Source organism: Microcaecilia unicolor, chromosome 8 (genome assembly GCF_901765095.1).
Source record: "Microcaecilia unicolor chromosome 8, aMicUni1.1, whole genome shotgun sequence".
Lineage (NCBI taxonomy): Eukaryota > Metazoa > Chordata > Amphibia > Gymnophiona > Siphonopidae > Microcaecilia > Microcaecilia unicolor.
In genome coordinates, this window is record NC_044038.1 from 243,214,916 (window position 1) to 243,232,987 (window position 18,072).

General features: G+C 41.9%; 1 protein-coding gene across 2 annotated transcripts in view; it reads left to right on the forward strand.

Moving 5' to 3' along the window:
- Window positions 1-18,072, forward strand: part of NECAB3 (N-terminal EF-hand calcium binding protein 3) — a 145,172-nt gene that overhangs the window by 54,342 nt on the left and 72,758 nt on the right. For both annotated transcript variants that reach the window (XM_030212374.1, XM_030212373.1), the window contains exon 2: window positions 10,964-10,988. In XM_030212374.1, coding sequence (XP_030068234.1) covers window positions 10,964-10,988 — 25 coding nt within the window. The remainder of the gene's footprint in view (window positions 1-10,963; window positions 10,989-18,072) is intronic.

An 18,072-nucleotide genomic window follows, 5' to 3' on the forward strand; every position in this document is an offset into this window, starting at 1 on the left:
GAGCGGCCACATTGGTGATCTGCAAGGGCCGACTTCTACATGGAATGTTGCTACTGGAATAGCAACATTCCATGTAGAATCTCCAATAGTAACAACATTCCATGTAGAATCTCCAATAGTATCTATTTTATTCTTGTTACATTTGTACCCTGCGCTTTCCCACTCATGGCAGGCTCAATGCGGCTTACATGGGGCAATGGAGGGTTAAGTGACTTGCCCAGAGTCACAAGGAGCTGCCTGTGCCAGGAATCGAACTCACTTCCTCAGTTCCCCAGGACCAAAGTCCACCACCCTAACCACTAGGCCACTCCTCCACATAGTCAAATTGTGGGATAGCTAAGGCTTAATTTCTGGGGGAAAGGGCCTCAAACATAGTTCCAGCACTTTTTTTTTTTTTTCAAGCTCCAGAGCAGCAGGGTGTTCGTTCAGCTCCAACTTCTCTCTTCCAGGCAGCCTGCCTAGAAGAGTAGGGGGAGAGGGAGCCTGGAGCAGAACAAGGAACAGTCTCTCTAATCCAGCCTCTCTTCTCCTGTTGCTCCTGCTCCTGGCCCACCCCTTCCCCTGGCTCCACAATTCCACTTCCTTTGTCTACAAAAGAGCCTGGTTTGTTAACTTATTTTAAGCACCAAACTTGAAACAGTAGAGCAAAGGAAAGATCCTCTCACAGATGGTGTCCAAAAAAGTCTTTATTTAAGACGTTCTTTTAAAACATAAAGGGAGGCCCGACATGACTAGTGTTTCGGCCTAAACGGCCTGCATCAGGGGTCTAGGAGAATATCATGCAATACGTGTTCCTAGACTAATCGTTGGATGTCAAAATCTCCACACTAAGGTTCTTCCAAAAGATAAAAACGCTCAAAACCAAAATACAGTGAAGTGCGTTGTATCTGCGCATCCGATGGTCATCCGGTCATTTCGCGCACTTTTTGTGCCTTATTCGTAAAACAAAAACACGTCCGGGTGAAAACGTCCAAGTGTTAGTCATGGACGACTCTGCTTTTTTCGATTATGGGTCAAAGACGTCCAAGTCTTAGGCACGCCCAAGTCCCGCCTTCACCACACCTCCGATACACCCCCTTGAGATTTGGATGTCCTTGCGACGGACTTTCGCTAGAGACTTCCAAAATTGGATTTCAATTATATCGATTTGGACGTCTCTGGGAGATGGACGTCCATGTTCCGATTTATGTCGAAAGATGGACGTCCATCTCTTTCGAAAATGAGCCTCAAAGTGTCACTGAAAATGTCCAGTTAGTGCCTAAGGCAAAAAACAGCTGTTCAATTCTGGTCACCGCATCTTAAAAAAGATATAGCGGAATTAGAAAAGGTACAGAGAAGGGCGCCAAAAATGATAAAGGGGATGGAACGACTTCCCTATGAGGAAAGGCTGAAACGGCTTAGGCTCTACAGCTTGGAGAAAAGACGGCTGAGGGGTGATATGATAGAGGTCTATAAAATGCTGAGTGGAGTGGAACAGGTAGACATGAATCAGTTGTTTACTCTTCCAAAAAATACTAGGACTAGGGGGCACGCAATGAAGCTACAAAGTAGTAAATTTAAAACGAATCAGAGAAAATATTTCTTTACTGAACATGTAATTAAATTCTGGAATTCGTTGCCAGAGAATGTAGTAAAAGTGGTTAGCTTAGCAGGGTTTTAATAAGGTTTAGATGGCTTCCTAAAGGAAAAGTCCATAGACCATTATTGAAATGGACTTGGGTAAAATCAACTGCTTATTTCTAGGATAAGCAACATAAAATGTATTGTACTGTTTTGGGATCTTGCCAGGTACTTGTGACCTAAGTTGGTCATTGTTGGAAATAGGATACTGGCCTTGATGGACCTTTGGTCTGTCTCAGTATGGCAATACTTATGTACTTATTCAGTCCTTAAGATAATCACATAAATAGGACCGCATAAAACACAATCCTATCTTTATGCGGTTCATCGTAGCCAGTTAGGTGCTGAATATTGCACTTAACCAGCTGTGTTTTTATCCAGCCGCATATGCCCAGATATTCCCACTGCCCAGCATTGAATACCCGGGAATAAACTTAGCAGTGATCAGCATCCTACGGACCTCCACCGGCTGAATGTTGACCCCAGAAATAATGCAAGAGGATTAAGGGATTGACCTCTTCAATGCTTCGTATTAAACCCTGGCCGAAACATGCACTTTTATTAAAAGTGGTGCTAAATGGAAAAGGCACAGAAGCCAATGGGGGAAAGTTGCTTAAATGTATTTAGGTTCCCATTGGAAACTGGGAAATGCATGAATGAAATTTTGGGCCATTCAAACCGTTCTCATAAATCGCTTTCTAAAATTACATTTCCAAGTGTATGAAGATGTTTAAATGACCTCCTTGGCAAAGTAAAGAGTGGAATTATAAACAGTTAACATTTTCCTAGCTTAAACCTAGTTTTAGCTGGGTAAATCCTTGAATATCGACTCTCTCTAAGCATCACAGATTGATACTTTTAATGGCATTCAAGCAATTCATCCGGATCAATACTAAGTGTAGTCTTATGAGGGAATTACAGAGCACAAAGAGAAGTTAATAAGACCAGATAAACAAAAGTGGAAAGAATTGAAATTAAATATTGAACCAAGTGCTGGGACGGATAAATAAATCACAAGGAAAAGTGTCTCAGGCAATATCAAATCTCTCTAGTGTCCTTTAGTTTTGGTTGGCAGAGTCTGATTTCTGGCTCAGGAACCTGCCTTTCCCAAGCTGCAACATCAGCTTCTTTCCAAGTTCATTCCCCATGCCCAGCAACACCAACCCAAGGGGTGGGTGGGCAGGAGCAGGAAGAGGCCAAACTACTTGGCTTGCCCCCTTTTTTTCCCTTTCCTACAATTTATGTCTTGCACCATTAGCAGAGCTTTTGGATGGTTGGAATTATAAATTTCATTTTTTTTTGCAGATGATATTCAATTACTTGTCTTTGTACAAGATAATCGGTCTCAAGTGATATCTGATTTGAATTGTAAATTAGTAATGTTGGAAAACTGGTTGAGAGACCATGAGTTAATTCTAAATGTTGATAAATCTGTTGCTAGGTGACTATGTCAGAAATCCGAACCACTTGTTACTCAGCCAATGATGCAAGGGAAATTGATTCCTCTCAAAGATGAAATCATTACTCTGGGATTTCATTGCGATAATGCTCTGAAGTTTGACAGACATATTAGTAGCGTTTGTAAGCTCATGCTATTTTCCAATTACAGTTGATTCATCTGAAACCTTTTCTGACTCAGTCCAATCTGGTCAAAATTGTTCATGAACTCGTAACTAGCAGACTCGATTATTGCAATTCACTGATTCATGGTTTGACAAAAATAAGTCTCAAGAGACTGCAGTTAATTCAGAATATGGCTGCATGATTCATAGTTGTACACAAAATCATTCACGCAGACGCCCCAACCTATATGCTAAACCTCGTGGACCTACCTCCCAGAAACGCCACAAGATCATCTCGCAAATTTCTCAACCTACACTTCCCCAGCTGTAAAGAACTAAAATAGAAGCTGATGCATGCCACTACCTTCTCTTACATGAGCACGCAGTTATGGAATGCATTACCCACAGAACTGAAAACAATTGACGAAACAACTACCTTTTGCAAATCTCTGAAGACATATTTCTTCAACAAAGCCTACAATGAGAACCTACAGCCTCACTAATCCACTTCACCAACCCATTCAGTTATGAAAGCCCACCTCCTATAAATACCCTAATAAATCCCTTCCTTCTCTTTCTTCCCTTAATTAATCTCTACACAATACTAACAATACTTGATGCACTGGAAAAACCATGTTAATAATACTATGTAAGCCACTTTGAGCCTGCAAATAGGTGGGATACAAATGCAATAAATAAAATAAATAAATAGTTAATGGCATGAAATTTGGCCACATTATCATATACTGAAAGAACTAATCTCTGGAAGGATCTCTTTCAAACTTTTATGCCTGGCCTTTTAAGGTTTTTCATGTGCATGGCGGTACATCAAATTATTAAATAACATAGTAACATAGTAGATGACGACAGAAAAAGACCTGCACGGTCCATCCAGTCTGCCCAACAAGATAAACTCATATGTGCTACTTTTTGTGTATACCTTACCTTGATTTGTATCTGCCATTTTCAGGACACAGACCGTAGACGTCTTGCCCAGAACTAGCCCCACCACCCAAACACCAGCCCCGCCTATAGTAACAAATAGATAATTACAGCAGAAAAATATTCATAACTTACTATTTCATACATTGATTCTGAATTAGTCTTGTTGTTTCTACTTTAGAATAGCATAATATTTATTCTTCTATTCCGCATATTCCTATGATCAGGTTCAGTGCAATTTAAAGACTGTGGACATAATTCCAGGAATTATGGTCAAAATAATAATCAGTGCATCCACCTAGGTCTGTTAACATATAACAAACATTTGAAATTAAAAAAAAGTTTTAAAAGGTTTTCTAAATTTTCTGTAATCTGAAATAGATCCGAGTTAGTTTGGAAGAATCCTCCAGGGTTTTACAGCTTGAAATGAGACGGAGGAGTTAAATAGTTTTGTTGACTTTTTTCCCTCTGGGATTTGGGAAGTGGAAAGGACTCATGTCTCTCAATGAATGTGTCTGTGTAGTTGAGGAGAGATCATACATATATGTCGGTGTGTCACTCTCTGTAGTATCTTAAAAACAAAACAATAAAATTTAAATAATGTCGCCTCGACAGGAAGCCAATGAAGGCGCTTAAAAAAGGAGATGTGATCCGTTTTAAGTAAAAAAAACCAAACCAAATGAATAGCAGAATTCTGAATTGTCTGGAGTTTTGTTAGAATAGTTTTGGAACAATCTAGGAAGATATTACAGTAGTCGATTTGAGATATTTCAAGTATTACTAACAGCTGAAAATGATCTTCATCAAAATATTTACAGATGCGACGTAATTTCCTTATTAAGACATAAAACAAAACATAGAAAATAAAATAAGTTGGTACCTATTGGACTAAATTAAAAACATTTCCGATCTGAAGAAGGGTTACCTTCGAAAGCTAATCAAAAAATGTATTACGTTGGTCCAATAAAAAAGGTACCATCTTATTCCATTTTCTATGTTTTGATTTATTTCTGTTTATTACCATTAAAAGTGGACTAACGTGGCTACCACACCGCTACTCATTAAGAGAGAAGCTTCTTTATCAAGGGAATTAATCTGAGGCTCCAGGGATGAGGCTTGATCAACCAGTATCCCCAATATTCTCATTAGACAGCATAATGTGTAATCTTGATTTACTAATTTTGACTGATTTTTTTTCTTTCAGAAAATGTATGTACAGTATTCTATTTACTAACATAAGTTTCAATTTCTTTGTTCAACTTTACATGATATTGTAGCATCCAATTATTAATTGCATGCAGCTTTATATGATCTTATTAGATGCTTCAAGCATAAATTCAATTGCAACCAATACCGTAATATCCGCATAGATGAATACAGAATATCCTGCTTTTTCTAAAATGTAACCAAGGGAATGAATGAACACATTAAAAAGGATGGGGAGAGCGGAGAGCCAAGGTATTTTCCACCCCCCGATATAAACTAAAAAATTAGTAATGTTATAAGTTCTTGAACCAGTTAAGAACATTACCGGTAATTCCAATTGCGTCCGTAACACAGAGAAGGATATCATGTTCAGCAAGGTCAAATGCTGAGGAGAGGTCAAATTGCATTAACATGAGTTTCTTTTCCTCATCCAAACTGGTTTTAATTTTATCTACCAAAGATCCTACAACTGTCTCTGTGCTATGGCTGAAACGGAGTCCCAATTGAGTAATCTATGTAGAATATCGTGATGATCCAGAAATCGTGACAATTGAGAAGCTACCCTCTCTCCATAATCTTGACAATTGCTCGAAAATTTGCAGGTTGCATGCTATTGTGTCACAAGAAACCACAGAATTTTTTAAAATTTTGTTAAAAAAATGTTAAGTCTTTTTATTGCATAAGAAAAGACTGGCTTCAATTAAACAAAAACTTGTTGTTATTAATATTTAGAGTCATAAACCTTCTTAGCATTGTTTTAGCATTACAGAAATGATAAGTAGTATCAGCTCAATAAAGCGTCCCAATCTGAAGGTTTACAGAATGCCTGATAGTCCGTTCCCTACAACGTTTATGTTATCTGTATGATCTCGTTAGTGGTCTTCATATCTCTAATCTTTTCCTCCTGTTGGGTGAGCTGGAAGGTGTAGTAAAGGCCAAGATCAAATTGTTAGGAAAAGAGGTACATTACACTGTCTTTTTGTTTTCCTCTTTTCTCTTGTTCACCAATAACTTTCAACTCCTATGCACATTTTTGTTGAGATTATTTCCCCGTGAATTTCAGCTCTGACCTGAGTAGAACAGGGAGTTATACACCAACAGAACATTGTGATACTTTGGTTCTCTCGCAGTCTTGAGGTTTTAATTTTGTGAATTATTCTGTCCCTAGTGCATATTATATTCCCTTTCTTACAGGAGGGAAAGGTAATGAATAACATGATAATCTAATCATTTTAACTGATTATAGCCGTGTTTCCGTCATGCTTACCTGTCTTCTGAACATGTCGACGCTCATTGTACATTGTTCTGCATCCCTGTTGCAACTGCTAATTCAAGGTTCTGCAAGGATAATCTGGAGCCTTATGAGGGGGAGTCATCTTCCCTATTTTGAAATAAAATTGTGCCCTTGTGCATTACTGTGTGGAACAAGATAACTGCTTCATTCATACAGCTTCAAATGAACCCACTCACCCACTGCTAACCCATTTTAGGGAGTAATGAGTAACGTGTGCTAGAGGAATACTGCACATTAGTACATACATAAGTACATAAGTACATAAGTAGTGCCATACTGGGAAAGACCAAAGGTCCATCTAGCCCAGCATCCTGTCACCGACAGTGGCCAATCCAGGTCAAGGGCACCTGGCACGCTCCCCAAACGTAAAAACATTCCAGACAAGTTATACCTAAAAATGAGGAATTTTTCCAGTCCATTTAATAGCGGTCTATGGACTTGTCCTTTAGGAATCTATCTAACCCCTTTTTAAACTCCGTCAAGCTAACCGCCCGTACCACGTTCTCCGGCAATGAATTCCAGAGTCTAATTACACGTTGGGTGAAGAAAAATTTTCTCCGATTCGTTTTAAATTTACCACACTGTAGCTTCAACTCATGCCCTCTAGTCCTAGTATTTTTGGATAGCGTGAACAGTCGCTTCACATCCACCCGATCCATTCCACTCATTATTTTATACACTTCTATCATATCTCCCCTCAGACGTCTCTTCTCCAAGCTGAAAGCCCTAGCCTTCTCAGCCTCTCTTCATAGGAAAGTCGTCCCATCCCCACTATCATTTTCGTCGCCCTTCGCTGTACCTTTTCCAATTCTACTATATCTTTTTTGAGATACGGAGACCAGTACTGAACACAATACTCCAGGTGCGGTCGCACCATGGAGCGATACAACGGCATTATAACATCCGCACACCTGGACTCCATACCCTTCCTAATAACACCCAACATTCTATTCGCTTTCCTAGCCGCAGCAGCACACTGAGCAGAAGGTTTCAGCGTATCATCGACGACGACACCCAGATCCCTTTCTTGATCCGTAACTCCTAACGCGGAACCTTGCAAGACGTAGCTATAATTCGGGTTCCTCTTACCCACATGCATCACTTTGCACTTGTCAACATTGAACTTCATCTGCCACTTGCACGCCCATTCTCCCAGTCTCGCAAGGTCCTCCTGTAATCGTTCACATTCCTCCACATTTTGACAGTATTGCGTGTTACAGACCCGTAATGTATTATTGCATCCTGCCTATGGCTCTGCAATCATGCATGTCCTCTGCAGCTGCTGCTGAGTTTCCAGGATTTTCCCAGTGGCTAGGCCTTGTATATACTTGCTAGCAAGCAGATATCATGCATATTAAGGATTAAATTCAACATGGGTAACTCTCGGCTAGGCACCAAAAAAAATTGCTGCTAAGATCGTATTCCAGAATGGCAGTTACTCTTACAGAATAGTAGCATAAGTCCTCAGATATGCGCCAAAATTTAGGGTCAACCACCAGTGGCGTAGCCACAGAGGGGGGCCGTGGGGCCTGTGCCCTCCAACTTTGGGCACCTGTGAAATGGCTGGCAGGGATGCCAAAGCCCCATCAGCTGCTCCCCTCCTTCTTGCGGAAGTCAGCGGGGTGCCTCCAGCCACCAACTCCGGGACACCCTAAGCATGTTCAGCTCTTGGGCAAACTGAACAGGTGCGAGGAGTCCTGGAATTGGTGGCTGGAGAAGGGGAGCAGCTCAGCAGTGAATTTTGTTGATGGGGCTTCGGCATTCCCGCTAGCAAAGGTATTATTTTTAATGCATAGGGAGAAGGGGGTGGAAGGAATATGTTGCACTCTGTCCACCTCTACCCCCCCCCCCCCCCCAACTCCAAGAGCTGGCTATGCCCCTGGCAACCACTTACATCATGTCTGTGGCTGCTGTAAATGGTGGAGCATAAATGCAAGTATTCTATAAAGTGTAAGTAAGTCGTAATTCCCTAACACACCTAGGTCCCTCTAACGTTAATGCCCTTTGCATTTGTATGTGAGAGAAGTTAGGCACACTGTTTATAGAATGGGGTGTAAGTCTGTTACATGTGCAATGTCAGATTAGTGCCAGATAGTGCTTGTTAATGACAATTATTAGTTTTTATTGGCAATTTAGTACAAATTACATACATAGTAGATGACGGCAGATAACGACCCGAACGGTCATCCAGTCTGCCCAACAAGATAAACTCATTCACATGGTATGTGATACTTTATACCCGAGTTTGATTTGTCCTGGCCATTCTCAGGGCACAGACCGTAGAAGTCTGCCCAGCACTCATCTTGGACTAAACGTTCTGAGGATTCTGGAATCCTAAAGAGTTACAAGATTCCGGAATCCCAATTAGTAGCAACATTCCATGTAGAACCCCAGAGTAACATAGTAAATGATGGCAGATAAAGACCTTTTGTTCCTCCCAGTCTGCCCAACAAGAGAAACTCATTTTACATGGTATGTGATACTTTATATATATACCTGAGTTTGATTTGTCCTTGCCTTTCTCAGGGCACAAACCGTAGAAGTCTGCCCAGCACTGTTCTTGTACTAAACGTTCTGAAGATTCTGGAATCCTAAAGAGTTACAAGATTCCGGAATCCCAATTAGTAGCAACATTCCATATAGAACCCCAAAGAGTAACATAGTAAATGACGGCAGATAAAGACCTGTACAGTCCATCCAGTCTGCCTAATAAGATAAACTTATTGCATATGATATGAAGTGATACATCATATGTATACATGATCTTGATTTATCCATGCATTTTTAGGGCATAGACCGTAGAAGTTTGCCTGTTCTAGATTTTTGAAGTTGTTGTCAAAGCACCACTCCAACCCTTCCAAATCTATTCAGCTTCGATCAGGGCACAGACCGTAGAAGTCTGCCTGCCCAACACCGGTTTTCAAATTATGTTACACACGTAACTGGCTCTGTTCTATAACTGAGGCCCAATTGCACCAAACTTTGGAGCGTTCCATATTTTTGGGTCAGCCATTTAATAAAAACTTCACGTCTCCATTTGGGCGCTCACCTCTGCATGGTCTGCGGAGATTTTCTTCTTCTTTGTTTGAGTGCCATGTATACAATTTTGGGGTGTTGAGGACTGACTTTTATTTTATTTATTTTTGTTACATTTGTACCCTGCGCATTCCCACTCATGGCAGGCTCAATGCGGCTTACGTGGGGCAATGGAGGGTTAAGTTACTTGCCCAGAGTCACAAGGAGCTGCCTGTGCCTGAAGTGGGAATTGAACTCAGTTCCCCAGGACCAAAGTCCACCACCCTAACCACTAGGCCACTCCTCCACTGTTGCTACTATTTGAGATTCTACATGGAATGTTGCTATTCCACTAGCAACATTCCATGTAGACGTCGGCCCTTGCAGATCACCAATGTGGCCGCGCAGGCTTCTGCGAGTCTGATGTCCTGCATGTACAAACTCACAGAAACAGAAGCCTGCGCAGCCTTCTACATGGAATGTTGCTAGTGGAATAGCAACATTCCATGTAGAATCTCCAATAGTAGCAACATTCCATGTAGAATCTCCAATAGTATCTATTTTATTTTTGTTACATTTGTACCCTGTGCTTTCCCACTCATGGCAGGCTCAATGCGGCTTACATGGGGCAATGGAGGGTTAAGTGACTTGCCCAGAGTCACAAGGAGCTGCCTGTGCCTGAAGTGGGAATCGAACTCAGTTCCTCAGTTCCCCAGGACCAAAGTCCACCACCCTAACCACTAGGCCACTCCTGCTTTAACTTCTGCAATGAATCACAGGGTATCATCAAATGACCCACTTATTTCAGAACAGACACATCTCCTCCCATGCTGTTCAGGTGTAAGTGGTGGGTTGTACAATGACCCCCCTCATGATGGCAGTATCACAGCGGGTGATGGTGTAATGCTTTTCCCTATTTTACTTCCAGAAAATATGTGCAGTGTATTAAATAAAGTATGTGTTTATTTTTAGAATATGGTTTAGATTAGTATATATTTTTGAGATTATAAACCATTCCAGTGTTAGACTGGGTATAGGCAGTGGAAGGGCAATGCATTAGGAAGAAATTGTATTGTCAGAATTGCAGAAAAGTATTCCTGAAATGTTTCTGTATTAAAATTAAGTCAGGGTTTTATTTCAAGCAATAAGAAACGTAATTAACTTCCATTATAATTAATCAAGAATCATTTCTTTTCAAATTAATTTTCAGTAGCTGTCGATCTAATGAATTTCATGCTTTGCAGTTAAGAGTTTTATGACTTGACAATAGTGAGAGTCATTCCTTCGTTAATTTTTAATTAGCGATTATTTCTTTCCTTTTCAGATTTTCCGAAGAGCAGATAAGAATGGTGAGTTTTGTGCAAGAATCTTCTTGCCGGTTTTGTTTATATTCACAAGAAATAAGACTGGTTTAAGCACAGCAGGGGAACGCCAAAACCTGCCTGAGCACCAGGCTGTTTTGCTTCTGTTTCACTGGCCCTATACGTGGGGCTCTGATCTTTATCTTTAAGCTGTGCAATGAAGGAATGTCAGCGGAAGTCTCTCAAGACTGGGGACTGCAACGTTTACTCTGGAGGTACTTCGGGGGCTGCAGCCCCCAGCATGTAGGAGGAGGGGCCAGAAATACTGGTTCTGTCTCTACAGAAATAGGCTGATTTTCAAAAGGTTTAGGTGTCTATTGCTGGGAGATAGCTGCTAAAATGATCTCTTTGAAAGTTTACTTGGAGCTGAGTACCAACCTGTAGGGGCCCTGTTTACTAAGGTGCGCTACATAAGTGTTTCCATACTGACACAGACTGAAGGTCCATCAAGCCCAGTATTCTGTTTCCAACAGTTGCCAATCCAGGTCCCAGAAACAAGCAGTGGATTTTCCCAAGTCCACTTTAATAATGGCTTATGGACTTTTCTTTTAGGAAGCTAGCCAAACCATTTTAAAACCCCGCTAAGCTAACTGCTTTTACCATAGAGTTGCCTATATGTTCCTATGGGCGACAGCGTTTAGCACGTGCTAATCATTAGCATGCACTAAAAATGCTAGCGCGCCCTTAGCGCAACTTAGTAAAGAATGCCCTAGGTTTTCTAAATGTAGGATCTTAACAATGGAAAACGTTAAGAGATGGCATTAGGCAAGGGAATAAAGAGTCTGTGTGTAGCAGCCATGAGATATAGTAATGTAGAAAGGTTTTCCAAAGAGCCATTTTGAAATGTACTGGAGACAAATATGAAACTAGGTGTAGGAGGCGCTCGCCTATGCCTACATTTAAATGGTTTTCAAGTGGCTGTTCCCAAGGCAGAATTTAGGATTTGCAAACTGTATGTGTAAACCCCAGAAGGTACATAATTACATATACAAGACATTGCTACTATTTACAGACACGGCGGCCACATCTCTTGTAAAATGCCCTTCAAATGAAAAGCAGACTTAAAGTTAGGAGCCTTGACCTCTAAATAGTGGTGAATGTTTGAAAACTTGCTAAAGTGTAGTGTTGCACTAAGTCGTTAGTGAGCCCAGAGGTATTAAATAGGACGCTCAGCACTTACTGCGTGTTAATGTCCATCAGCGCATGATAAACAGCGAAGGGCTGATATATGATATAATGATAGCGGGGATGGGCCGACTTCCCTGTGAAGAAAGACTAAGGAGGCTAGGGCTTTTCAGCTTGGAGAAGAGACGGCTAAGGGGAGACATGATAGAGGTCTATAAAATAATGAGTGGAGTGGAACAGGTAGATGTGAAGCGTCTGTTCACGCTTTCCAAAAATACTAGGACTAGGGGGCATGTGATGAAACTACAGTGTAGTAAATTTAAAACAAATCGGAGAAAATGTTTCTTCAGCCAACGCGTAATTAAACTCTGAAATTCGTTGCCGGAGAACGTGGTGAAGGCGGTTAGCTTGGCAGAGTTTTAATAGGGTTTGGACGGTTTCCTAAAGGACAAGTCCATAGACCGCTACTAAATGGACTTGGGAAAAATCCACAATTTTGGGAATAACATGTATAGAATGTTTGTACGTTTGGGAAGCTGCCAGGTGCCCTTGACCTGGATTGGCTGCTGTCGGGGACAGGATGCTGGGCTTGATGGGTGTTTGGTCTTTTCCCAGTATGGCATTACTTATGTACTTATAAAAGAGCCCTTTAGACTCCTAAGTTCAGCTGAAAATAAGGGCCTAACCTGGGAACTAAATTTAAGGCCTTGATATGTCATCAGACTTGTACAAGTGGCAATAAATATGAGCTACAGCAGTGGTTATCAATCTTTTTGTGGCCTTGACGCCATGATCACAACCAAATACAATTGTGTGACCCCCCCCACCACCACCACCAAGTCGTGACCCCAAATGCAGATCTTGTGACCTTTGGGGTCCTGACCCATAGTTTGGGAAACACAGGGTTACAGGCAACTACTCGGCACAGCTGTTACAGAGAGCAAATGTATAAAATATTCATATACATACATATTGTGATAGGCAAGGGTGGTGGCCAGGCTAAAAGCCTGAAGAAGCACAGCTGCCCAAGGATTTGCAGATTTTATCCCTTTGTGCAAATTGATAAGGAAGTCTGTTGCTTCACAGGCTGAATACCGTGCCAGTGCAGTCTCTTTCAAACTCTCGGTCACAGCAGCCAACTCTATGGGTGCTTGAGCACCTCCAATATTAAGAAAATTCCTTGTATGTGTCCAGGGAGGGGTTATTTCCATTGGGCTTAGCACCCCCAATAATTTTGAAAAGTTGGCTCCTATGCTCTCAGTGACCAGTCTTATTAAGGCTGCCTTCTGGCCAGGCCCAAATACAGTGTACATCAGATCCAAAACACACATACTCAGGCCTGGTTCTCGCTTGGACACCCAGGACCAGGGTCTTCACAAATAAATAAAGGCAAACTTCCTACCTTGGAAGACATACACTGTGGAGACCAAAGCATCGGGTTGCTCCTCTCTTCCCAGGACTCCCCTTCCTGGTACTGCAGCCAGATCGGGATTCACTTGGAGGATTCCTTCCTTAGGGCCTCCCTGTTCTCTTCCCACCGGGGCTTTAACTTCCTCCCTGCCTGAGCCCTGCCCTTCCCTCCTGGCTAGGCAACCTAACTGACCTATTCTTAATGTGGTCCTAAGAAACAAGATGGCAAGCGATCCGCAAAATCCAACGTGGAGACAAACAAAGCAGATCAATCAGTGATATGGTTCAAAACTTTATTTTCAGAGATTCGCCCAAGTTTAGGTGGCCGTACGTCGTTTTCAAGGCTTTTGGTAATGCGTTCCACAGTTGTGTGCTTATATAGGAAAAACTTGCAGGCACAACACAGATACAACACATAGGAGAATTGCCTCAGGTGTTACTCAGGTTTAAAATCGGATAAGGACAGGAAAGGAGCTACTGAATCTTAACGCAACTTGCCTTGAGTTACTTTGAGAAAGCATGAGCTGCAGTCAGCAATTTCCTCCCTTCCCCCTCTTTCGGGATACAGAATCTGTCATGCTCTCTCCTATTTCTAACAGACCTCAAAGGTTTCTAACAGACACAACTGTCTTGTTTGGATGCAAATGAATGCAATTATCACAATCACAAAAGAGCAAGAGGTGCTGTGTACCACATATTACAACAGGAGGGTGTTGCAGAGAGAGAGAAAACGTATTAGCATTTGGCTGGCACAGTCAGTCAGGTTGAGTGGATTCAGTATAAGTTGTCCCAGAACATGTCATAAATCTTCATTACTGAGAACATCCAGAATGACATCAGCAAAAAGTACCGCCCACTTTCCCAGGAGACAGCAATGAAGTCACAGGCGTAATCGCTCTTCACTACCGCACCTGAGTCTGTCTGAAAAACAGATAATTTTAGCTGAAAAAAAATCTGTACAAGAATGCAAAATGTTCTCGCAAGCAGAAAATATAGTCCAGCTAAAGACGTCATGTTACGGTAGCAGTTCTGGAACGCGGCGCCTCCTTTCAGGTGCCCCAGTACTGCACAGGGAGTCCCTCTTCTGGGGCGCTCAGATTCCATTATAGCAGGGGTTCTTAACCCAGTCTTCAGGGGACACACCCAGCCAGTCAGCTTTTCAGGATCCCCCACAATGAATAGGCATAAATTTATTTTTTTTTATTTATTTTTGTCACATTTGTACCCCGCGCTTTCCCACTCATGGCAGGCTCAATGCAGCTTACATATTGTATACAGGTACTTATTTGTACCTGGGGCAATGGAGGGTTAAGTAACTTGCCCAGAGTCACAAGGAGCTGCCTGTGCCTGCAGTGGGAATCCAACAGAGTTCCCCAGGACCAAAGTCCACCACTCTAACCACTAGGCCACTCCTCCACTCGAGCAGATTTGCGTACAAGGGTGGCAGTGGATTTGATCTCATGCATATTCGTTGTGGGGATCCTGAAAAGCTAACTGGCCGGGTGTGTCCTTCAGAACCCCTGCATTAAAGAATTCTGATGTGAACCTGCATTGCCTAAGTGGATGGTCCGCCCATGTCCCTCCTGTGCTCTGCCCACGTGTTCGCCCCTCGCATTTGCATGTCATAGCACGTACGCACCAGTATACAACAGTGCTGGTTTTGGTGCGCAAACTTGCACTAAGAAGCCTTCTATCACAGGCACCCAGGTATACAATTGTTCTCTAGATGACTCCCATGCATCCTGTATTTGCATGTAATATGCAGGGGCGTAGCCAGACAACAAATTTTGGGTGGGCCTAGGCAAGACGTGGGTGGGCACCAAGTGTTCTCCCTCCTTCCAATCACCACCGAAAAAAATATTTCAGCTGGCGGGAAAATGCTGCTTTCCACCTTGGCAGTATGCAGCAGGCATGCGCTGAAAACGGAGTGTGTGCAGGTGCCACTATCATGGAGAGTAGCGTTTTTGTTACCATCAGGGGGGGGACATCTTCAGCTGGCCGAGCTTGAGATCCCCTTTAGCTACCGCTAAATGTGTGCTGCTGTTGGGTGGGCCTGAGCACTAAATGGGTGGGCCCAGGCCCACCTGTGGCTACGCCACTGGTAATATGGAAACAAAACAGAGCAGATCAGACAAGCAAACTTTATTAATAAGGTACACACCTCAATAAAAAAGTGCCCTTTTTTAATGAGGTGTTTACCTTGTTAATAAAGTTTGCTTGTCTGATCTGCTCTGTTTTTGTTTCCACGTTGGATTTTGCGGATCGTCTGCCTTTCCGTTTTCTGTTGCATGTAATATAATGAATGCATACTGGCAAAGGAATATTTCGTGCTGGCAATCTTCATGCGTAGCAGGCTAAGGGATATTGAAATAGATTACATCAAAGACCCATCTTGCTCAGTGTCCCATTTTTCATCAACTCAAGCAGTGGCTGCTTAGAGGCAAATCACCTGTGAAATAAACAATTCTGCAAGTTTAACAAGCGGGGAAAGCAGGTGGAACACGGCTCAGGGAATTCTTTCCAGTCCCTCTGTGTGGGCCTGCGTGTGTATTTCTGTTCTGTCTATTAGTGTTTTTGATCTGGAGGTGAGAATATAGGAGTGGACTGAATGGAGTGGTATGCAAACACGTTGATTTGGAAAGAAAAATATAATGAAACATATTTATCAGACCATTAGATGTCATTGTCAACAGATTTCAAAGGATAGATCTTGCAGTTATGAAAACACAGGGAGCCCCCATCCCACAGGTATTAGTTGGCAGTATCCATAGCAACCATTAAGAAAGCAGTACGCTTCAGTCAGTAGGTTTCATAGCAGAATTTACAAAAAAGAAAATGAAATACAGATTGGCATGACTAAGAAACGATAGCAGAACTGGAGGGGGTACGTGGTTGGTAAGCATGCAGAGCTTCCTCATGGAATTATTTCCTATCCCTGTGTGTGTGTTGCCTCTAAATTTTGGCAGGTAAGATCCAGAACTGTCCATGTACTGTAGCCTGCCCAGTAAGGTGCATCAGTTTCTATGCTACAGAAGGTGGAACTGCTTCTCCCATAGAAATACGTTGGGCCTTTTTTTCAGAAGGGGGGGGGGGGCTTATTTCTTTGGAACCCCCAGTCCAATCTGGCCTATTTTCAAATTCAATTTACTTTTCACTGGTTTTTCACTTCCAACTCAGTTGAAAACGATCAACCGCAAGTCTCTGAAAACTTATCTCTTTAGCAAGGCCTACCACAAAAACCCATAACTAACTATATCACATCACCTATCCACATTTATTCAGAATGTATCTTTCTATAACTACTTGACCAAATCCTCTTGTTTTCCCTGACCTCTCTGTAACATCAATTGTATTCTTTACCTTGGTATGGCTATGCCATAACAGGTCTATGTAAGCCACATTGAGCCTGCAAATAGGTGGGAAAATGTGGGATACAAGTGCAATAAATAAATAAAATGCCAAATTTGGTCCTGTTCTTAGAGATGGGCTGTCATTATATTGCCCAATTTTGTTTATTAAAAGGAAGATATGTCTTTTTTTTAATTCACCCTTTCAGCGTTTCTTTTGATGGAATCTGACAGCAAAGATAGCTCCTATGTCGGAAATGTTTCTACTTTTGGTGTGTTCAGTTAGCTCCATCACGATTTTGCAGGAGTGATCTGTTAGAAGTTGGACGTCTTTCTACATTGCTACTTTCCAGATAGTTTAACTGTGCACCGATGGTGTAACATCTGTTCTTTAGGTCTGGACTTATGATTGATACCCTTGCCTAGACTGACATCTTTGTATTATCAACCGAACTGATTTACTTGTGAATCCTGAGGCAGACGCCTTCTGCGCTGAAATGCAGGACTGCGTTGAGTCTATCTAGCAAGTCAGTGGTCAATAGGAAAGACCTCTTAGGATTTTTTGTCTTAAGTTGGAATTTTTTTTTCTTAAGTTTCAATGTTTGTGCTCCATTGTTACATTCCTTAACGACACCTCAATTGTTTCGCATAACTCTGCAAAATGTAATCCATAACCAATCTGTAACAAATTGTATTTCCAATATTTAACTCATATTGTAAGCCACACTGAACCCGCAAAAAGGTGGGAAAATGTGGGATACAAATGCAATAAATAAATAAATAAAATTTGATTGGTCATCCCCCTTTTTCTTTTGGTTTGTTTGTGTGTGTGTGTGTGTGTGTGTGGAGGGGGGGGGAGGTTCTTCATCTTTTTATATACAATTGTACATGACTGCAGTTACGCCAGCTCTAAGGTTTGTGTAAATGTATGGCTCACCAGATGTGGGCATTTTCATGTAGGCGCTAGTTGGATATTAAGCGTATGCTATCATTTTAGTTCGCAACTTGTATAGCGCATCAATGCAAGGGGTAGTCATGTGAATGGGGCATGGATGAGGCTTGGGCATCTGCCACTATTATACAGACATGTTATGTTATAACAAAAGAGAGGGAATCCAAAAGCACAGGGGTCAAAGCAGACACAAAAAAGCACAAGGAAGGTTTGTTAAGTGCGAGCAGCACTCTTTAAG